At 53.1% G+C, this 22,144-nt stretch overlaps 2 protein-coding genes across 4 annotated transcripts; one reads left to right on the plus strand and one right to left on the minus strand.

Annotated features, from left to right (window-relative positions):
- Positions 1-5,234: 5,234 nt before the first annotated feature.
- On the minus strand, positions 5,235-8,104 carry SMIM3 (small integral membrane protein 3; the record flags this gene model as incomplete). The annotated part of the gene is made up of 2 exons (XM_069772371.1): positions 5,235-6,264; positions 7,659-8,104. Coding segments are annotated over 2 exons (627 nt in total), but the record flags the coding sequence as incomplete, so codon positions are not given.
- Positions 8,105-8,546: 442 nt separating this feature from the next.
- DCTN4 (dynactin subunit 4) lies at positions 8,547-22,078 on the plus strand. 3 transcript variants are annotated; one of them, XM_069772362.1, is made up of 14 exons: positions 8,547-8,755; positions 10,444-10,514; positions 10,947-11,125; positions 12,047-12,090; positions 12,846-12,953; positions 13,550-13,570; positions 14,499-14,572; positions 14,925-15,037; positions 16,379-16,488; positions 17,515-17,588; positions 18,015-18,069; positions 18,557-18,664; positions 19,073-19,170; positions 19,903-22,078. In XM_069772362.1, the coding sequence occupies exons 1-14, from the start codon at positions 8,621-8,623 to the stop codon at positions 20,114-20,116; spliced, it is 1,404 nt and encodes a 467-aa protein (XP_069628463.1). In that variant the 5' UTR covers positions 8,547-8,620; the 3' UTR covers positions 20,117-22,078. The 3 variants fall into 3 exon arrangements, with proteins under 3 accessions (XP_069628463.1, XP_069628464.1, XP_069628465.1); XM_069772364.1 differs by lacking the exon at positions 8,547-8,755 and adding an exon at positions 9,099-9,487; XM_069772363.1 differs by lacking the exon at positions 13,550-13,570.
- Positions 22,079-22,144: the final 66 nt, after the last annotated feature.

Consider the following 22,144-nt stretch of genomic DNA (forward strand, 5'->3'; position numbering starts at 1 on the left):
CAATCGCCGGGAGGAAGGACGGGCCGAGGGCTGCGTTAACCGTGTGGTCCCTGGGACGGACATCGGGGAAAAGGGGGGGGGGAATATGTGGGGAGGAGGCGGGGTGGCAGTGCCACCTCGGCGTGGCAGGGACGTGGGACAGCCGCCAACACACGGGGCGGCCGCGTGTGCCGAGGGTTTATGCAATGCGTTCTTAGGAAGCGAGGACCTGGGGATTAAAAGGCGTTCGGTGTGGGAGAGGGGGCAGGTAATGTCCCCAATCTGCGCAGGGCACCCAGGGGACAGGTCATCCCCGAGTGGGGTGCTGGGACCCGAAGAGCAGGGACCCAACCGCCCCAGCAGCGTCCCCCTGGGGAGGCTGGGCTGGGGGTCCCACGGCTGGGCTGCTCAGGCGTGGGGAAGGGTTGGTCGAGCTTCTCTTCTTTGCAACCCAACAAATTAGGGTGCTGCTAGAAGCAGGCCTGGAGCAGGGTCCCTCACGGGGGGGGTGCTGTGCCGGGGCTGGGGGGCTGTAGCCCCACAGTGACCCCACTGTGGCCAAGGGCAGGGCAAGCCTGTCCCTTTAGCCCTTGGCGTCCCCGGGGACAGGAGTTTCCAGGGCCCTGTTTGCATACCCGGGGAATGCAAACATTTACCCTGGGCTGGCTCCAAGGGAAATATCCGTGGTGAGGTGTAAATTCCCCGAAATCCTGCAAAAAAAAATTATTTGATGGCAGAATTAACTGGCTGGAGGGGAGCTGGGGGGTGCTGCGGTTTGGGGTGGGGGCTGGCCTGGAACAGAGGGCAGGACAGGGTGGCAGTGGGTGAGCCCCGGGGGGACCACGGGTGCCAGCACGAGGTTTGGCTTTACTAGAAAGCAGGGGCAGCCCTGCCAGGGTGCTGTCACTGAGCCGGCTGCCAGAGATGCCACCAGGGAAGGAGAGCAGGGCCATGGGCTTGGGGGAGGCTGGGAGCAATCTCCCATCCCATGTCCTTTGCCGGCAGGAACACCATGTCCTGGGAAAGGCTGATGTTGTCAGGCTCCAAGTGCAGCCTCGGCTGGTGTGGGAGGGCTGGGGGTCGTGTACGTCCCCCAGGCACCCGGGGAACCCACAGAGCAGGGGAGCTGCAGTTCCCTCTGTCATGGGCAGCATCTCCCAAAGCTTTAAACCGGCACTGCTACTGGAGAAGTGTCTTAGCCCTGCCCTGGCATGGGTCCCCAAGCGGTGTAGGGTGCTCCCCAGGGTCCAGGCAAACCCCCAAGATGCTCAGCCACTGCCTGGGGACTGCCCAGAGCCCAACACAACATGCCAACGGCTGGGCTGGCCGCAGGGGTGCTCCGGTCACCCCTCACAGATGTGGCCATGGGTGGCATGAGGCGGCTCCTTCCCAAAACCGGAGAGGCTGTGGGAGCCAAAACCAGGGGCTCGACCCTCCCCACCCACTTCCCAGGCTCTGGGGAGATTTGGGGCCACAGGGTCGTGGGACTGCAGCTCCTGGCCAACATGCTGCTTGCACCTCGCTGCATCCTGCAGCCGACAGGGACTGGTACGTGCCCGGCATGGTGCCACACTCCCCAGCCAGCTCACGCTGCTGACCCCGGCCAGGGCTTGAGCCAACCCCCCGGGACAGAGCCAGGGAGCTGCATGAGGCTGCGCTCCCTGCCCCGCTAGTTCCCACCATGGGAACAGACACTCACTTCTAATTATATCCCCTAATTGACTGCGTGGGGCTTTGGTGGCTTTCCTGTGGTTAACAGGGCCTTGGGGGCCAGGAGGAGCAGTGCGGCACGTGCAGTGGTGGCACAGCGTGGTTGTGTCCCTGATCCCCACCACACGCAGGGCAAGGCTGCGCCAGTCCTGAATTGCGTTTTGCTAAAGTCAAAATAAAAATAAGGGATGCGTTTCTCCAAGTCCCCTCTCCTTGGGTCCTGGCACCGAATCTGCCTCGGTGGAGGTGGGGAATAGGGGAGGATTTAATGAGCTGCAGTCGATGGATCCTATCTCTGCCACTGAGCTTCCGTGGGACCCTGGGCATGTCACCCAGCGTCCCTGCTGTGCCGTGCCGTGCCAGAGGCAGCATGGGAGAGCCGAGGGTGCCGGAGGCTCCAGCAAGACTGTCTGAGGGCAGCGTGCTGCTCCATCCTGCCAGATCGGGGTCCCCCACCCCAAATGGCAGGCATGCTGGGCGGGCTGACCCTCACGCGAACTTCCCTCCTCGATTGTTTTTCCACCAGAGCTGGGCTGGAGCTGGCTCCCGCCTGCTGCAGATGTTTGGCAGGAGTCCAGGGGCAGGAGGCCAGATGCTTCCAGCCCCCTGGCCGCCATGCTGCCGCTGCCACCACCCTCCCCAGCTGTCCCAGAGCCACGGGCCGGGGGCTGCTGAGACTTCCACGCCAGGCTGCAGGGCCATGGTGAGCACAGGGAATGTGAAACCGGAGGTGGGGACCACGTACTGCTGCTGGCTGAGCTTGTCCCAGAGCCAAGCAAGGAGCTTCTTCCACGCAGAGTGCTGGGGACGGTGGCGAGGGACTCAGGCAGCAGCAGGCAGCATCGCCCCGGCTGGCAGCAGCGCTGCTTTCCCTCTGGCAGCCTGGCACGGCATCAATGCTGGGGCAACCTCTGAACTTTTGTTCTAGGTGTGCAACGGGAGGCGCAAGCAAAACAAGCTCTGCCAGGCGAGAGGCCCCAGCTCCCCCAGCGCCAAGGCTTCCCCCATGCTGCTGTCTCCGTAGCTCGCCCAGATCTCACCGCTCTGCTCCAGCCCGTGTGATTCCGCAGGCGCTGCCGGGGTTTGACAGCAGCCTCCCCACTGGGCACGGTGCCCAGCACCCTTTGGAACAGGGACCCCCCCCTCCTCGAGTGCCCCCACACCCCCAGAGCTATGGCTGTGGCTGCTGCCCCCTCCAGCATCCCCATCCCTTCCTCTCTCAGGCAAAGATTTGCCCCCTGCAAAAATACCCCTGGCCCATTGCCCCCCACCCAAAGGGGACAGGGGCACACAGTGACTCACTGCTGCTGAGCAGGGGAGGGGAGACGGGTGGCCACCGAGTGCTGCTGCTGTCCCCTCCTGCATGAGGAGCCCCTCCAAGCGCTCTGACCCTGCGGGGCTTTGCTCAACCCCAAGGCTGGGGAAGGATGAGCCCACCGGCTGTGACGTTTGTGATGTGCTCCCGAAGACCCTGCTGCAGCCTGGAGCGCAGAGGGCGGTTTGGGACCCCATAAGCCTCCCTTTGGGGCCACAGGGCTTGTGTTTGGGTCCTGTATCAGCAGTTGCTCCAGACAATGCTTTCCCCGCATCACCCAAGATATTTGGGGTCAGCTCCTGCTGCCCAATTGCCACTGGGGCTCCCCACAACCTTCTTGACAAGCCACAGGGTCCACCATTCCCTGTCTGGCAGGGATAAGGCAGCCGAGCCGGGTGCTTGCATCCCCAGCATGGCTCTCATCGCTGCCCAGAGGTGAGGTAAGAGCCAGCATCCTACATCACCTCATCACTGGGGCTGCCAGCATCCACCTCCCCCAGCAGCAGCCCCCGCGGGCCACAAGCCGGCTCCCGCCACGCTCCAGCTCCGCTGGCAGGGAACCATCCCCGGCGGATGCTGAATCACCTCGGCGTCTGCATCGCGCCTGCCTGCCACAGTGTCACCACTGCAGGGCCCGCTCCGCAACGGGCAGGAAAAGGCATTTTTCCTCGGCAAAACACCACGCAAATGCTGCCTCCGAGCTCCAACGCTGTTCAGGCACTGAAGCGAGGGCCGCGGGGAGATTTGCTTGTCTTGCTTAGTCCTGGAGGAGGAATTTCCAACTTGACAGTGTACATCAGTCTAAATCCATCCCTCCCATTTGCATGCTTTAAAAATGTCCTGGCTTCTCCCTGCTCTCCCCCCACCGCCATTTTGCTCTGTGCTGTTTGTTGTCATGTCTTTCCAAGGCTTTGCAATGCCTTTCCTGGAAATGTTTGCCGCGGGCTTGAAACTTCCCAGAAAACTTCTACCATGAAAGGAAACCTCTTGTACCCGCCGGATGCTCACAAAAAGGGGCACGGGGAGGTGGGAACAGCCACCAGGCATGGCTGCAGGGACGAGGGGGTTTGCATGCTTCTCCTCAGGTGTTTGGCTCCAAACCAGGCTTCCTTCTCAAACCACTCCAATATTTGTGGCTTCTTCCCTATTCCTCTTATAGCAAAGCTGCTCAGCTCCAGTTCCTGATGCCAGATGCCGCTGACCGTCCCCACACGTGACGGTGTCCCCAGGGAAGGGACACTGGGGTGGAGCACGAGGGGGCGGCAGAACTGGGGCTGCTCCCACCCAGCACAGCCATAATCTTCTCCAGCTGCCGTCACCGTGCCTTGCCAGCGAGGGAGGAAGAGAGAGAGAACAACAGGAAAATAACTCTGTTTTTTTGTCTCAAATTCTGCAACTTGAGAGGGGAGAGAGAGAGACAACAGCTCAAAACAGAAATTTGTTTCTGGGCCAGGCAAGGAATACATGTAAGCTCCCTTCCCAGCCCAACCACAGCCCACAGCTCCAGCGCAGGCATTTCTACTCCCTGGGGGCTGTGTACCCATGCTGGGCTCTCCCCCTGGGGAGGGAGGTGTTCGCCCAAGGTCCTGCTTCCCTGGGAATTGCCTGCCCCTCCAGCCCCAACACCAAAAGCAAACCCGATGCCGGCTGTTGTGGATCAAGCTGCATGGGGATGGGACACAGGGTTTTCAACACCGTGAGGCTGGTTGCTCTTTCCAGCAGAGAAAATGGGATTTAAACAATTCCCACCAGCATCACCGTAGTGTTTCCCCATATCCCAGACAGATTCATCTCATTATTCACGACCTTTCTCGCTGTGAGTCACCAGGATGCTGTTTCGGCCCCAGGACTTCTGCCACATGCCAGAGCCTGGCACGAGGCCACCGGGAGGGAGAGATGCCGATCACCCAAGCAGGAGAAAAGCAGCCGTCACTGCTGTCAGAAAGTTCCTGGAGATCCTTCCTGCTCACTGTCTGATGGCCACTGCTGCTATCGCAGCCAAATTTGGGTTTCCACCCCCGGAGCGTGGGGTGAGGCTAGCAGTGTGCCTCCCACGGGGCTGCGGCCACCGGGCTCAGAGGCTGGGCAAGAACCCTGGGGACCTCGAGCCAAGGCTGTACAGGAGGTCAGCGCAGGGAAGGTTTCTGGAGAGGCTGCAAAGTATCTCAGATCCTGTGCACAGGCACCCGGACACCATCTGTAGTGTGGACAGAGCTGCACAACACGCCCATGTACAAAGTCCATTTATTTCATAGCCGGGGCAATATAAGAGCTTATGTGGTCCCTTGCCACTGCCTGGGCACAAACCCCTCTGCTCCTCCCGCTTTGCCAGCCCAGGCAAGGGGTGCACCCCCCCCCCCCCAAAAGGGCCAGCATGCCAGGCAAGCGGCATCGGCAGGGGCACCAAGCACAGCCAGTGTGCAGGCAAGGCAGGCAGGCTGGCAGGAGCTGCCCGCATCCCGCTGCCCTGCTAGACCCAGAGGAACCGAGCGCCCCATAGATCTTTCCTACAGTTTCAGCAGTTATCTGATAGAGGAGAAGCCAGTGCCAGCTGCATGTCTGCTGCGCAGCCAGGACGGGCTCTGTCACCGATGCTTTTAGTTGAGTCTCTGAATGCACAACCAGAAGCCATACCCATCTTGCTTTGACCCTCCTTTCCCAACCATCCTGACAGCTGGGACTCCAAAGAAGAAAAAACTTTGCTGGGCATTTCCACTCCTTGCTGCTTGCCTGGGAGGAGACAGGGTCGCCAGCAAAGGCGAGACCAGCCTGCCTGCCTCATGGGAGCAAGTCGGTTCTAGCTGGACACATCCGCAAAGTCACACATCTCCCTGCTGGTGCCCAGGCTGCCATCTCCCCGACAGGTCCCCATGAGTTCAGTGGGTAAACAGGAGGCAGTGGGTTCACCCGGCAAGAGCCAGGAACAGGGGCAGGCGCCTGGGTGCTGGCCCACCCCAGCTCCTGCCCATCTCTCCCCAGCTCTCGGGGTGCCCCATCGGGCTCTACAGGGTCCCTGGCACAGGATCCCACGGCTGTGTCCCCCTGCCTGGCAAGCCAGCCATCTCTCGTCGCCTTCGCCTCACACGATGCCATTGCGTGTGGGGTGAGTCCGTACCCGGTAGATGATGACGGCAGTGGCCGGGCAGAGCACCAGGGCCGTCATGACGAGGATGGTGGCCAGGATGATCAAGACGATGACCCAGATGTCCAGGATGTGCTTGGGGAGAATGACGAGATCTGCTGGATCAGTGAAGTCCATCCTGCAAGGGAGAAGCAGAGGGGTGATGGGGCAGCCCCCTCCACCCCTCCCATAGCCAGAACCCCCCCCCCGCCATTGCTCTAAGCATCCCAGTGCTCTCTCCACGGAGACCCCTGTGGCCACGTCCACCCTCGGCCTTCTTCAAGAGCAAAGGGCTTTCGTAAAGACTCCTTTGAGAAGCCCCAGGATTTACCGCGTGCTTTGATGCAGCTGGATTAACAGCCCAGGGAAAAACTTCCCTGTTAATTGCTACCGCTGTTAAAGGAGCTGATAAAGCAAAGCCACAACCAGACGTCCTGCTGGTCACTCACGAGTGGGTCATCGGGTGGCGAAACGGTGGGACCAGGGCAGCCAGAGCCCCCCTCGCTTCAGGGGACCCCCACCCCCCCGCGGTGCCTCCCGCTGACCCACGGAGTTAATGGCTTAATTAGCAGCAGGGCTGGGGTCACCGTCCCTCCATGGATCCCACAGCTGCCTTCTGCCGGGCCACCGAGTGACACGACCGACAGCACCGGGCTGAGCCCCCCCAGTCCATCCCGCCCGCAGCCGCCCCTGGCTCCAGCACCCCGGGGAGGGGGACACACACACACGGACGAACCCCCACCGCGGGGGAGAAGAGGTGGCGGCCGCAGCCTGCCCTGCCTGCCCTCCTGCCTGCCCGCACCCCCCTTTACCTGCAGCCCGGCTCCGGCGAAAGGCAGCGGCAGGATCCCCGGCGGGGGAGGGAGCCTCCGCCTGGCCCCGCCCGGCCCGCGGGGGGCGGCAGGGGAGGGAGAGGAGGGGAAGGGGAGGAGAGGGTAGGGGAAAGGAAGGGCAAGGGCAGGCAGGACCTTTTTTATGCACCGGGATAAAGCAAGAACACGCTCCAGCTCACCCCAACCCCGGATGGGGTCAGACCCGTCTGGAGCCAAACCCGAAGGTCTCAGGTGTCAAGGAGGCACCCTGGGGATATTTCATAGCATAACAGCTTCATAAAGGGCTTTTTCCCCGTTCCTGTTCCCCTCCTGCCTCGCCAACAGCAGGGCTTACGTGCCCCCACTTGCCTCCGTTGCCTGGGGCAAGAGGGAAAAGCAAAACCACCGAAACCCTCAGTCAAACCCCAGCAGCGAGGCGCCAGCCAGCGCTCCCCGGGGCTTCGGGGCAGGGTTGATTTATAGACACAAGCAGAGAGCATCTCCGGGGAGGCGGCAGACCTCGGCCCACCAGCTGGGAATGGCGTTTCTGCTGTCTAGCGGAATATTCTGCTCTGTTGGCAATGCTGAAGGGCAAAGCCAGCAGCAGCTATTCCTGGCCGGCCGCGGGAAGCAAGGTGGTGGGATGCTCTGATTTTCCTGCTGGGACACAAGCCTGGTGTCACCCACACTGGGACCCATGCACCACACCCTTCATACCCACCTTTCCCAGGGAAACGTGCCGCATTCCCAGTGGCGGAAACCACTACCACATGTTCTCAGACACCCCCGGCCTCCAGGCATGCAGCTCCCCGCTCCCCCAGAAGCGGCGCACAGGCGGCTGGTGGGCAGCCTCCTCCCTGCCTCCCCAAGAACACGTCCCCCTCCAGCTGCTGCCGTCAGATAAAAAGCACGTGGGGTTTTTATCGCGAGCGGCGGCGGATCCTCGCAGGCAGGGGTTTCCTCCGGAGCCGCACGGGCAAGCAGCGGGCGGAGGCCACGGGCTGATACCGGGCGCTGCACGGGGACGGGCGAACCGGGGCGAGGACGGGGGAGCGATGCCGCAGGCCAGGCCGCAACGGATGCTTGAGCGGCGTGCCTAGGAGCAAACCGGAGGTGGTTTGCTGATGCAAGCTCTGGACGCAGAGCGCAACGCGGCGCTCGGAGACCTCATGCTTTTGCGCTGGTCCCACGACACGGGGATGGTTTGTTTTTGTCGGGATCCCCCGTCTTAGCGACCGTGAGACTGAAAAGAAACCACCTTTGGGGGATGACGAAGCCCGGCACCCTGCGGGTTCAGAGGGGAACGTGGGCGGCGAAGGGCGCAGCAAAACGTGTTACCAAGTGCTCTGGCACGCGTGAAGGAGCCAGGCCGGCGGCCCTGGCCCCGCTCCCCCCACAGACTCCCCCGCCCAGCCCGGAGGAGCACAGGGGCGAGCGTACGGCTTCGCCGGGCGACGCAGGGCTGAGCCAGGACCCCGCTGCGGGCAGAGCCGGCGCTGCTCCTGCTCCGCCTCCGGCGGGCAGGCGGCCATGGCGCGCCGGGGGCGGCGGGCGGGAGGACCACGCGGCGGCCACCGCCCCGCCCCGCCCCGCCGGGGTCACGTGGGCGGGTCGGCGCGGTGACGCTCGGCGCTGACGTCTGACGGCGTGCGGCGGCTCGCCGGCAGCCGCCCCCCTCCCAAGATGGCGTCGCTGCTGCAGTCGGAGCGGGTGCTGTACCTGGTGCGCGGGGAGAAGGAGATGCGGGCGCCGCTGTCGCAGCTGTACTTCTGCCGGTACTGCAGCGAGCTCCGCTCCCTGGAGTGCGTCTCGCACGAGGTAACGGCGGCCCGGCCGCGCCGCGCCCGCAGACCAGTTGGGAGGGGGCGGGACGTTGCCCTCTCTGCCCGCGCCGGTTGGGTGGCTCTCCCGCCGCTCACTCGCTGTCTGCCTCGCTATTGGTTGGCGGCGCGGCTGAGGGGTGCGCGCGGCGCTGCCTGCACGGAGAAGGGTGATTGGCGGCGGATGAGGGAAGGGGCGGTGCCTTGCTTTGGATTGGCTCTGCGCCCCTGTCCGTCGGCGGAGTTCGGGCCGTGATTGGCTGAGGCGCGCGTACCAGGGGTGGGGACTGCCGCGAGAGGCGGCCTCCCCTCGTAGGAGAGGTGCCCCCTCCCCCCGCCATAGGGCCCGTCTGGGTGGGAGCGGCCCCTCCGCGGGGCCCGGCGGGGGCAGCAGGGACCCCCCCCAGACCCCGCTGTGGGGCACGGCGGGGGGGGACAGGGACCCCTTCTCACACACACATCCCCACCGGGGCCGGCCGGGGAGTGGCAGGGACGCCCACCGACCCACACCCCTCCGTGGGGCCCGGCCCGGGGTGAAGACCGAGCCGTTCCCGGGCTTGGGCTGGTGCCTGTCACAGCGGGAGAACTGCTCCGGGACACGGCCCCCGGGGCTCGCCGAGATGTGCTGGATGGGGTGGCGTTGGCAGTATCAAAGTAACAAACCCCACAAAGGTGGTGTGGTGAGGCCGGAGAGCACCGTCCTTGATTTGAGAACGGTTGGGAGTGTTTGGTATGAGTTCATTTTCACCTGGACAAGCTTTTCCCCCACGTTATGCAGTAGGATTTCTGCTGTGGAGAGTTTGTGCTTTGTCCAGGAATGGCTGGAGCCTTAAGCTGTAGGTTATTGCCAGGCTGGAGCGATGGTCTGCTGGTGCGTGGGGCCCTGCCAGGAGCACTGGTTTTGTGCAGAGCAGAACATGGGCAAGCCCTGATCCTGGGGCTGCTCGTGTGACTTCGCAAGTCATCATAATAAAATTGGTGGAATTGATTTTGTGGAAGTCCGGGTGAATTAAGAAATTATGATAGATTTGAAAAGCCTTAAAAGAGTGACTGTGCAACCCAGATCTCAGAAGAGGTATCTTTTTGGAAATGTTAAAGCCTCTGAAGAGTGGAAAATAGATTTGTCACCAGGCTGCATCCATCATGAATTCGCTATAGTGTGACAAGTGCAGTCATTATGCATTTCCATGTTTAATAAGTTTGTTTTCCTCTTCAAGAAGGGGAGCCCCTTCTTGCTACTGTTGTTTTAATGGACAAAATGAGTTTGTGACAGCAGACAGATAAAAAGCATTTTCTGAAATGTATGTATGTCTGACCAGTGTAAGTACAAGGTCAGAATAAATTTAGATATAAATGGAAAATACCATGTTGTTCAGCTGAAAAATGAAGTTTTGGTAACTGCAAAAGGTCAACACCCAGTTGTCCTTTTCCCATTTACTAGGCGGAGTAGTTTAATCTATCTTGACTTAAGAAACCTTCTGACTTACATTATTAAAGATCAAAATCCGGCTGATATGGGTCAAGATTTCAGATACCAAAAAATGTCTCAAGTCTTCCCTGACTTCACCTGTCTGTTGCCAGACACAAAGCCGTGTTAAATCATGTGGCAGGGTTTCAGGCTGCTGCCAGCATGCGGTCTAGACAAAAGCATGCCAGGAAGTGTGATGTGACCATCTTGTTCATCAGGTGGACTCTCACTACTGCCCCAGCTGCCTGGAAAACATGCCTTCAGCTGAAGCCAAGCTGAAAAAGAACAGGTAAGGTTGCTTTGACTTTTTTCATCAAGACTCCCTATTTTAAACAGCTCCTTCCTTAATCAACACCTGACCGTGTGTATCTGAAACTCTCCTCAAAAATTACATCACTTCTTGCTACCTGTTAGTCTGTTTTGGGGAATAAGAGTCTTTCCATGATGTATCGTGTGGTCTTCATGTTTTAGTTCTTTTGATGACCTGCTTTCATAATACGAAGGGCTTTTTAGTATCACCCAGTATTTCTCACTGTTGCAATTCTTACGTTGACTTTGAACCCCTCCTGTTCACATTGATGGCTCTGTTGCCCTCTTTCCCTAACACTGTTGCATAAGGTGAAAAGGTCTGTTAGTTTAATCTTGATTTTTTTGTTGAGAGCATTTTCCTTCGCCTGGGACCCTTGTAAGAGCACTGTCTTATAGGCCTTCGTCTTTACAGGTGTGCTAACTGCTTTGACTGCCCCTGCTGCATGCACACCCTTTCCACCCGGGCCACAAGCATTCCTGCTCCGCTCCCTGACGACCCAGCCAAGACTACCATGAAGAAAGCGTATTACTTGGCCTGTGGATTTTGCCGCTGGACTTCCCGAGATGTGGGCATGGCAGACAAGTCTGTCGGTAAGTGACAGCCAAAGACAGAAAACTGAGTAACAGCAGGAGCCCAGATTGTGTTTTGACGGTAACAGATCATCAAATTAGTTTCTCACTGTACAATATACGTAATATCTGTCCAGGTTTTGAGTCAGAGTTGGAGATTCACAGGAAAATGGTTTGTTGCTGAAGTCTCCTCTGAAGAGCTGAGATGAGTTAGGGGAACGTTTGACCCACTTCCGTGCTTATGTTAACCTGACTAGTGAGAAAGCTGTCAAACAAGGGGCATTTTTAGTTGGTGCGCTCTCCCCACACTTGAGATCTTGTTTGTGTATCTTCAGAGACTTTGAAGCCGCTCAGTCTGACAGCATAAACATCTAATTTATTTTCTGTCACTTATGTTCACTTATTCCAGAGTTGCTAGGCAGTGTTTGTACTCGGTTTTTCTCTTCGTGACATCACTGGAACAAAGCTTTCATCTATTTCTTGGTGCATAAGACATGCAGAAAATATCTGTCGGGCTCCGGAAATGGGGCTGAGTAGATCAAGCAGATCCTTTGACTTCCAGTGTTGATGTGACTGAAGAATTAGAGCTGAAGATGTGGGGACATGGGCAGCCAGTAATAAGAGATGGTTCTTGTAAACTCATGGACCTGCTGCTGAAGTGACTCCTAGGTGCTGTCCTGATTATTTCTCAAACAGCAGTTGTTTAAAAACACAGTATAAAAGCTGGTAAAGAGCCTTCAGCCCAAGTCTGCCTGTGAAAAGCTTTCAGAGGTGTGCATTTGTGCAGGCTTGAACTTAAGGAGTGGCAATGGTAAGTGTAGCAAAAATAGGGAATGTCATATTTCATGAGTAAAACTGAGATAGTTGGGTGTTAGGTGTGATTTCTTTGCAGAGTCTGGAAACCTTCTCCTGAGGACTTTGTTTTTTCTCTTTCTCGTGCAGCTAGTGGTGGCTGGCAGGAGCCGGAGAATCCTCACGCACAGAGGGTGAGTGAAGGGGAAGGCCGTGCTTAGGCTGAGATGCATCAGCTAGAAAAAGCTGTTAGAGGCGCCAGGCCTTCTCAATGACTTTTTCTGCATCTATGTAATCCTTCAGATACCAGTTCCAGTTCCTAATCTCCACCTTGACTGAATTAAATGGAAAGCCTCTTAGAGAGTCTCCCATGGATGTTGCAGTATAAAATCTCCTTTTCAGAAGAAACTCATTTGCAAACATCATATCTAATAGTGCTGTTAAAATGACACCAATGAATATGCTACATATGTATGTGAAAAAAAGCTGTTTTTTGACCAAGAGGGTGTTTAGGATCTGGAAAACAGAACTACACCTTTACTATCCTTCCCTGTCACCAGTTAGGGCTCTACACTAAATGTGATCAGCCTTGGGGGGGGGGAAAGATGCTGTTTGCTCCACTAATCCAAATTGCTTGGTTTTGGCCACGTGACATTACTGTGTCCAGTCATGGCAGATCCGTGAACAAAGTCTCAGTTGCCTAACTGCACAGTGAGAGTTGGACACTGCTTTCTGATAGATGTCAATCCCAAAGGAGGGTCAGTTTGTCACCCGCAGTGGGAGTTAAGACACACAGGTTTCCTTAATGTATATCCTTCAAAACACAGCTAGTACTAGGATCAGAGTGAAACAAGTAGCAGGAGCCCCAGCTTGTTCACAGACAAATACTGCAGCTGGTCTGGCATTTGTTCCTTGTTCACTGGGTATCCGTTCCTTTTCATCCCTCTAGATTAACAAACTGGTTGAGTACTACCAGCAGTTGGCTCAGAAAGAGAAGATCGAGCGGGACCGGAAGAAGCTGGTGCGACGCCGAAACTACATGCCCCTGGCCTTTTCGGTGAGCTGGGAGTACTGTGCTCTCAGAGCAGGACAAGTGATGGACAACAGCCTCGTCTTGAAAGATTAGATAGTTGGTAGCACCATAGGGCTGCTCAGGGTTTTTTTTATTGAGAACGTGAAGAAAATGTGCTAGGGCACATGGGTTTCTTTAGGGACAAGTAGTTTTTCACCCATTACTGTGCATTAGATTGCCTCTCTCTCTAATAGTCCTCTCTGATAATGCCAGAAAGGTTTACACTTGCCATGCAAAGGAACATGTTATCCAGCAGTGAAATGCAGTGCAACCGCAGTCACAATAGTGGTAGCTCTTTCTCAGGACAGTTGCATACCATGGTTCAGTAACAGTTAGATCAACATTGTCTGGCACTTTTCTGCATGAAGTCTCAACTGAAATTAACCTTAAGACTTGGTTGTGGCCTGAATGACTTGTTTATTGTAACTGGCAGGTAAATGCTTACTTTGTTTAGCTGGGTGACTCGGCATATGCTTGCTACTTCTCAATTAACTGTGCTTGCTCTGTGCCCTTGCTTGTGTCTTATGGCTGCATTTTTTGTCTCCGTTGCTACCTGCTGCTATTTTGGGGGCTCTCCACAGCAACACACTATACACGTAGTGGTAAGTCTTTTCACAGTTTCTGCTGGTGTTAAAGCTCTCATGATACCAACTGAAGGGGAGTGACAGATCCTACTCTTCACCTTGCCTCAGGGCCTCTGAGTTGGATGTGCCTAGAACAAATGCACATGAAGGCTAACTAGTTAGAGGGTAACATTTTTTACAAAGAAAATTCTTTTTTGTTAGCTTACAAACAGGGCAGTGTCTGGGTAAGTAGCATATGCTTGAAAAGCAGTCCTTCACAAAGCTCGGCTGAGACACAGCCATCTCTCTGCCCAAGGCAAATGGCACTAACATGAATCTTCTGATCCTTGAAGAATCACCAGGGTAGGCTGGTACTCAGATTTCTCGTTTGGTGAGAATTCAGGTTTTCAGTCGTGGCCAGAAGTACCCTGTGTACAGTTCAGCTGTAGAAAGCTGAGGAGTAGCTCAGCTGTTCCTGCCAATTGGTGGTGCCTGGTGAGATAGACCTGTAGATAACAAGGCTTGTAGGAGGCTGAACCTTCCAGCTGCTTCTAGTAGTGCTACAGAGCATTTCAGATGGATGCATACCCACAGAGACCCAGTTCTTTTGGCAGCTGAGCTCTCATTCTGCACTGCTTGATATGCTATTGCTCTGAAGAGAAGATCAAGGGAAAATGTGTCAGTAGTGCAGGCTAGTGATTTAAGGAAAGAGCAAAAGCTTTATAAGCGGTAGACACATACATCTGTATCTGTCTCTCCCTGTCTCCAGTGCAGTGGTAATTGTTTTCTCCTTACTAACAGTTTGAGCAGAAAAAAATCTTGGGAAGCACTGAATACCTTTCATTTTTTGCTTTCCTTTGCTTGTCTCCCTATGCTTGTCATGCAGCTCAAAGGATGAGTTTGCAGTAGGTCTTTTTGTCCTGGCAGGAAGCAGACCTGAAGCTGACAGTTCCTTTTTTCCTTGTAGGACAAATACGGTCTTGGAACCAGGCTTCAACGCCAGAGGCCCGGAGCACCGATCAGTGCCCTTGCTGGACTCTCGTGAGTCTCAGGGTTGGGGTTACCTTTGTGGAAAAGATAGGAGGTATAGGCAACAGAGCAATAAAGCAGCTTCAGAAGGATGATGAACCATATTCGCGGATAGCAGTGAAAGGAGCTTTCTTCTTTGCAGCATTAGAGATGTCAAATCCTCAGGCATCTCTGTGCAGCAGCTCCAGATGTTTTGCTTTCTCCTAGTAGAAACAAGTGACTGCTCACATCCTTATGCAGTTACTATTGTCTTGCAATCTCAGCTCTCACTGCCTTCTGTGTTATAATGCAGTTAGTGCTGTTGCTGTCTGTCAGAGCACACGTACTACATTTTATGACCAAGTTGTCCCTCACTTTGCTTCAGCCTGAAAGAAGGAGAGGACCAGAAGGAGATCAAGATTGAGCCAGCTGATGCAGTGGAAGAAGTGGAACCTCTTCCTGAGGATTACTACACAAGACCCATCAATCTGACAGAAGGTAATACCTTAATATTCTGTCACTTTTTGCCCTTACGTTTTATAACATAGACAGTGCCTGGAAACTTGTCTGTGGGGTTCCTATTGGCCCAAGATTTTAGTAATTTTTATGCTGGGATTGAAATGGTGGGAAATTTGTGACTTTTAAAACGGTAACTTTGAATGCAGCCTCAGGTTCATGTTGTACATGGAAAGCTCAGAGCCAAATACATCAGGCCTCTTAACGGTTGTTTCATTTTCTTGCTGACCTTAATTTCTCTGCATGTGAAGTGTCAGCTTTTGGATGGAGAAAAGAGCTGATGTCCTTGTTCAAGTAATAGCTGGAAATAAGGAGGTAGCTGAGCTGCTGTGGAGTTGGAGCCAAAACTGACCTGTGAAGTAACAATTGCACATTACTTTTGACATCAGCTTATAACAGCTTGCATATGCTTGCCAGTTATTTAGCTGGCTCATGATTTAATCAGCAAATATTGTAAAATGGTCAACTAAACTTGGGAGAGAACAGGATAAAACAGCAGGTACAGAAAGCAATGTGGACTTTCTGCTGAGGTGGCTCTAAGTAGGACAGATGTTCTTGATAGTCCTGCAGGCCTACAAAGTCCGCCAATATTAATTAATTCATGAAAGGTTTATGGAAAGGAGTAGATAGTCTTTGTCTCCTTTTCTCATGAGACTGTCAGCATTGTGAGAGTATGATGCTGGTAAAGACAACTTTTGTGATTCTCTGCAGTGAGGCAGAGGCTGCCAGGTGGCTCACTGCCTCTTAGACACTGGGAACAGTGAGGAGCCTCTTTTTTTGGGAGAAGCCCATGGGAAGTTTGGCTGCTGGGAGTTCTTTGCCTCAGGAACTATGTAGTCACCAAGTCTCTGCATGAGTCTGAATTACGCAAACTCCTTGCTTGAGAAGCTGTATATTGTACTCGTGCAGCATCCAGCTGTGAGGGTAACAAAGCCATGAAAACGCATTAGCCCTTGGGGGAGGAAAGAACTTATTTTCTAGATGATTACAAAATTCTGTTTCCACCTCATCTGAACTTTGAATAGAGATCAGGGTCCCTTGTTTCTCCTGGGCTGGCACTGATGTTGCTGTCGTGTTACCGTGTCCAGTCAGGGCAGCCCTTTATACAACTCTTACTTTCATTCATTCACTGCTAGAAACAGCGACACTTGCCAGTGGCTTCTGAATTATTGGGTGCGGGTGAAATTCAGTTTCTTAGATTGTAGCATGTCTGCACACAGTGCACGGCATGCTTGCTCTTGAGCCAGCGCATATGTAGAATCTAGCTCAAGTTCCATGTCTGAGTGCGACGTTAATTTGTCTTGCTTTCTGCTGTGCACCCAGTGACGACTCTGCGTCAGCGTCTGCTGCAGCCTGACTTCCAGCCGATCTGTGCTTCCCAGCTCTACCCACGTCATAAGCACCTCCTGATCAAACGTTCACTGCGCTGTCGGGTAGGTAATTAAGTACAAAAAAGTGCTTTTTCTAGGCTCACAGAAATTGGATTGTGGGAAATGGGCTGTGTATTTCTTTTTAGAAGAAACTGCTCAAATGCTTCTGGTGTTGGAAGTTCTCAACCAAATTACTGGTAACAGCACTAGGAGGTGAGGGAGGCTGTCGCATTTCTGACATGATGAAGATTGTGAAAGGGGGACAACTTTGTCAAAGATGCATAAAGATAGAAAGGTGGGTTTGCGTAAGGGTCTGTGTGCTCTGCCTAGCCAAAGAATCGTAGAAGTCTGCCAGTACAGTCAGAATTTAAAAATTTCTGCTATTAGTGAAGACAAAAATCAAAGCGAGCAAACAAAATACTAGTGAGAGGCAGTGCAGAATACTGAAGATGCCCTTAGAGTGAAGGCAGAAAGAGAATATTTCAAAGAAAATTAGAGAGCTGGGAAGTGAAGATAGGCAAGAATTAAATCCAAGTTCTGCTGTTGGCTTACTATGTGGTCTTCAAAAAGCTGCTTGTTTTCTCAGTGAAACAGGGATATTTATCTAGTTCCCAGGGTAATAGAGCAATATTCTTGTAAGTATTTAAGATGCAGAATGGTTTGCAAATGCAGAATATTTTCTCAGAAATCTGTAATATCAGGCTGAGCCTATATTTGAAAGTAGCATGTGAGGAGGTCAGTCCTGAGTTCCAGCTGTTTGGTTTTTTTAATGGATCCTGGAGCATAAGTCAAAGGGCTTGCAGTTATTTGTGCCTTCTTCCTCCTGCAGTCAGTGAGTGTCCAAGTATTTTTAAGCCAGATTCCAAATTCCGTGTTTCTGAGATTACACTGATGTTGCTGGTTACAACATCTTCAGAGTATCAATAACTTGACAAAACAATGGCTACATGCACGCCAGGGTAGTTTTTGTCTGCACTGTGCTAGAGGCCAGTAGTGCCGTGGCTAGTGGCCCAGTGCTTGCAGCTCTGATTCTTTGGTTTGGGACTGCACACTGTCTTTGTGTGCTGACTAAAATATCTTTGTCTCTAGAAATGTGAACATAACCTGAGCAAACCAGAATTCAATCCAACATCTATCAAATTCAAGATCCAGCTGGTTGCTGTGTAAGTAAGATATGGTACTGGGGAGAACAACCACCTATCCATGCTTAGTTAATGCCTTCTATTTTCATTTCTTTTGTTCTCTTGATTTGACCTCCTGTGTGATTGTGTCATCTCTTAGGATGGCGTAATCACATTTTTAATTTATGCAGCTTATCCATAGTAGGTTTGCTCCCTTATCTTCTAAAAAGTTTGCTGAAGACTTCAGCAGTTTGAAAAAGACATTGCATGCTGTAATCCCCACACAGTATCAGGAGTTTGTAGGATTAGGCTTATACAGCAAAAGGACACTTCATTTTAATGTAAGCTAAGCTCTAATAGCATTGAACAAGTTAGCTGGATGTCTGTGAAGACATCCCTCTACTTCAAGAGGTAGGTTATAGACAGCAACACAGTCCATCATGGTCATTTGCTTTGTTCTTGTTGTAGTAACTATATCCCTGAAGTGAGAATCATGTCTATTCCCAACCTGCGCTACATGAAGGTCAGTACTTTTTTCCGGAAATGTCTTAGCGTGAGACACAGCCGGGAGGCGTGGATGTGGGATCTTTCTGGAAGATGACATGGTGTGATGATTGCTGCCTGAGGGCTTCGCTTGCTCCATTTAGAGAGGGTGCAGGGTTTAAGGGAGTGGTCAGAATTACACTGCATGTACTTGTCACTCTGAATGAGTAGATTACTGTGCAGTGTGACATCTGGCATCACAAGCATACACCAATATCTGAAGAATAAAAGGTGTGGAGTTGAGATCCTGGCTAGATTCCAAAGATGTCTATTACTTACATTAAGAAAGAGTGCTACGCATGGCATTGGCACCTTTCTTACAGACTGGGGGTGTTCGCTATCCGTCCTTTGAGTGTATGTGGTGCAATTTTTGAAGATGTTGATCAGTCACAGAAGCTGGAGGTGCTAACAGTAACAATAAATTTTAGAGAATTGCTTCTTAAACTGTGATTCCTGAATCTCCCCAGGAGAGCCAAGTCCTTCTGACTCTGACCAATCCAGTGGAGAACATCACACATGTCACGCTGCTGGAGTGTGAGGAGGGAGACCCTGACAACATCAACAGCACTGCCAAGGTATTGTGCCCTCCTGCTGTGCAAGTCCAAGCCTCTTCAAAGGCTTTCCACTCCCGTTTATCCTTCCACAGATCACACTTTTCATATGTCCGTCAGTGTCTGCTAACTGCATTGCATTTTCCTCCTTGGAGCTTAAATGACTATCACCAGTGTAAACATCAGATCATAAAGTGTTTTGAAATTGTATCTTTTCATTGAGATCCAGAACCCAAGGGAGAAATACACAATTTCACTGGTAGAGTGGTAACCGGGTGGTACTGGTGTGGTTTCCTCCACAAAAGCCCAGGATGAATCACTTCTCTGTTAAACCATAGTAAAGCAGCCTTCAGAAGGGGAGGGCTCTCTCCTGCTCACAGTGTAGGTGGTGATCAGTGCTGAAAGGCTTCTTCTCTTCCTGTTCTGTTTCAGGTGACAGTTCCTCCCAAGGAACTTATTTTGGCTGGTAAAGATGCTGCGGCGGAATACGATGAGCTGGCAGAGCCTCAAGATTTCCAGGATGACCCTGAGTGAGTGTTGTCTGTCCTGTGGGGATCCTGTCCCTTAAAAACTTGGCACTTCAACCAAGTAACTCATGCTCCTCTGTGTCTTCAGCATGTTTGGGGGCTTCTTTTTCAGGTTTTCTTGGGAGGGGGGGTGGTGGTGGTTCGGGGGAGTCGGAGATCAGCAATGCAAATCTTTCTGCTTGTGGTTTGGACTATTCAGGAGACATCTGTTCCCTTTGAGGCAAGGTGTGCTGTTACAGCAGTTGAGTTGTAGGTGGTGGTACTAATTCTCTCCAGAATACTCTGTGTAATCCTTTCCTTTGCAAGCAGAGGGTTCATGGTAGCGGTGAGAACTACACAGTAGGGTGTGTGACAGAGCTGCCTCCAGCCTTCAAAATGGAGTATGTTCTGCAGCATCTTACAGAGCAACTTGAGCTATATGCTGTGGCCCTTCTTTGTTGCACTGCTGGGTACATAACTCCCATGCAGGCATGTTCTGTTTGACAGATGTGCCAGCAGCTGTCAGCATAAAGGGGGGCACCCACGTTCTGAATGTGGGGCAGGAGGGGCTGTGGGCCCCCTGCAAAAAGAACAGCAGGGAGTAAGCTACAAACCAGGGCAGCTGTTCTAGCAGGACGCATTCAGCTCACGGGCCGTAAACTGAGCATCCCTCTTACGTGGTGTCAGAATAAATCTCTCAGAACAATTGTTTGAGAACTTGGCTGACCCAGTGTTCTTTTGTTTTCTGCCTTGCAGCGTTATTGCCTTCAGAAAAGCCAATAAGGTAGGAGTTTTCATCAAGGTCACCCCACAGAAAGAAGAGGGTGAAGTGACCGTGAGTTTCAAGATGAAGCATGAGTTTAAAAACCTCACTGCTCCAATCCGACCCAGTGAGGAAGGCGATCACACCTCTGAGGTCATCTGGCTCACCCATCACGTGGAGCTCAGCCTCGGTCCAGTGCTCCCATAAACGCTCCCAACGCTTGCGCCCCGATGGTTGGCCGCAGCATGGACTGTCACAGTGAGGAAAGCACCTGGTGAAACGTTCTGTGAGAGCTCCTTTGTGATGTGTGGGTGTGTGCCACGGGCCCCAGCTAGGCCGCGAGAGGCAGCTGAGGGTGCCGTGGTTTGGGATGGTTTGTTCTCTCTCCTCTTGTCGTAGTGCCCACTAAATACCGCTCTGCTTCCCCACGCTGCCACAGGCTAGTTTAACTTGCAGCACGTGTTTCAGCACAGAGAAAGATGTTGCTTTCTCCAGATTCGCACTACACCTGGCTGAATTTGGTTTTATCAACAGAAAAGAACCCATATTGGTTTTTCTTCATGTCAGCCCACAAACCTGATGTTACATACTCAATAGCGAATGACTTCTTTTTCACACAGAGCTATGCCCTTCCCAAAGAAACATTTTAAGAGGTGGCCACATCTGCTGCGTTATTGGCAAGTTATTGGCAGCAGCATGATGCTTTCTTTTGGTTTTCTGCTTCCTCGTAGGATACCTCAGCTGTGGGTGATTGGGACATACAACCCTACCACTCTGGCATGCATAGCTTGCGTAGCCAAGGTGATAGATCTGTTTTCACAAAGGAAATGATCAGTTTGCCTTTAAACCGAAAACATAGTGTACTGTAGTGTTCATGGATTTGACTGGCAACCGAGCCCACTGTCAGCCCGCTGCATTGCAGGTGGATGTGGTAGCATGACGTGCTGCGAGCTGGGAATTCAGGTTCTGCCACAGCTCTTGACTGAGGCAGGGATGCTCCAGAGAGGCTGCCTGGCAGTCTTCAGATCAATTAATGTGTGTTAATAGGGGTAGCGATCAGAGTATGAAACCTGGAGAGTTAAGATTAGGTCTGGTATATGTAAAACTACAGAGGCTGTTTGAGTTCATACTCTTGTCTTTTTCCAGTTAGGGTGGGTGGGAGGGAGGTATAAAGGTGGGAAGACAGTTATACGTTAACTAGCATACACTGTACCATGAGGTAATCTATCTGGGGTATAATTTGGCTGTAGTCCAAGCTAAAATCAGTAATTAAGAGCAGTGTATCCAGGGTACTGAATTACCAGTAACTCCATAGCTTAGTGCAAGCGGGTGAGATCGCTCTTCCTGCAGAGCATTCCCAGTTCAGACATTGACCTTCGTTAAACATTTCTGATGGGCTTTGATGTGCTGCTGTGCTGGGAAAGGCTTGAATCCCAGCCAGCCGCGGTTGTGTTGCTCGAGACACTTGTGCCATGGTTCTGCCAGCCTGGAGCTGCAAATCCTCTGCACGGGAGGGCGGGACGAGGCTGTCCACTCTCCCGGGGAGGTGGTGGTGCAGCACCCAAAAACATCTCCCGTAGCACGAGAAATCTGCCTTGGTGTGCCGGGGGGGACCGCGCGCCTTACAGCCTAGATCCTGCAGCGGGTCTCAAAGCGGCCGAGGCATCACGTTTACAACTTCGCGTAGGTTACACACAGTTGTACAGCATGAGTTTAAGACTTGTAGTTCGTCGTTAATGTCTAGTGCTAGCGCCTGCTGCGGCTTTACCTGTCCAGATAACAAAGCACTTAACCTTTGGCTGTGACTTCTTTTCAGTAGCTGAAATAGCCGCTACATTCACAACACTAATGTGGAAAAGAGCCTTCCAGGGACAAGATGGCGGCTGACCGAGGCCTCGAGCTGCTGTCCCCCTCCGGCGCTGGGCTGGTGTTTGCACGACCTGCTCATGAATGTTCGGTTTCTCACTGAAAACAAAAAGCTGCGTTGATTTATGATATTCTGAGCGGTCTAATTAGCTCGGTGAGGTTTGGGTTTTTTTCCTCCCCTCCCCGTAGGTGCTTGTAGGTGATAGGAAAGGTGTGTCCCTGCTCCCCTCCCTGACAGGCGACTGTTGCCTTACTGCTTGACGTCGTGTAGTGACCTTCAATAAAGCAAACGTGGCTCTCGGATTCTTTGCGCTGGTTCTTACGCTGCGGTTCATTAGAAAATAATTATTTAAAAAAAAAAAGCGCTAA

The sequence above is a fragment of the Haliaeetus albicilla genome, chromosome 27, assembly GCF_947461875.1.
Source record: "Haliaeetus albicilla chromosome 27, bHalAlb1.1, whole genome shotgun sequence".
In the NCBI taxonomy this organism is placed as follows: Eukaryota; Metazoa; Chordata; class Aves; order Accipitriformes; family Accipitridae; genus Haliaeetus; species Haliaeetus albicilla.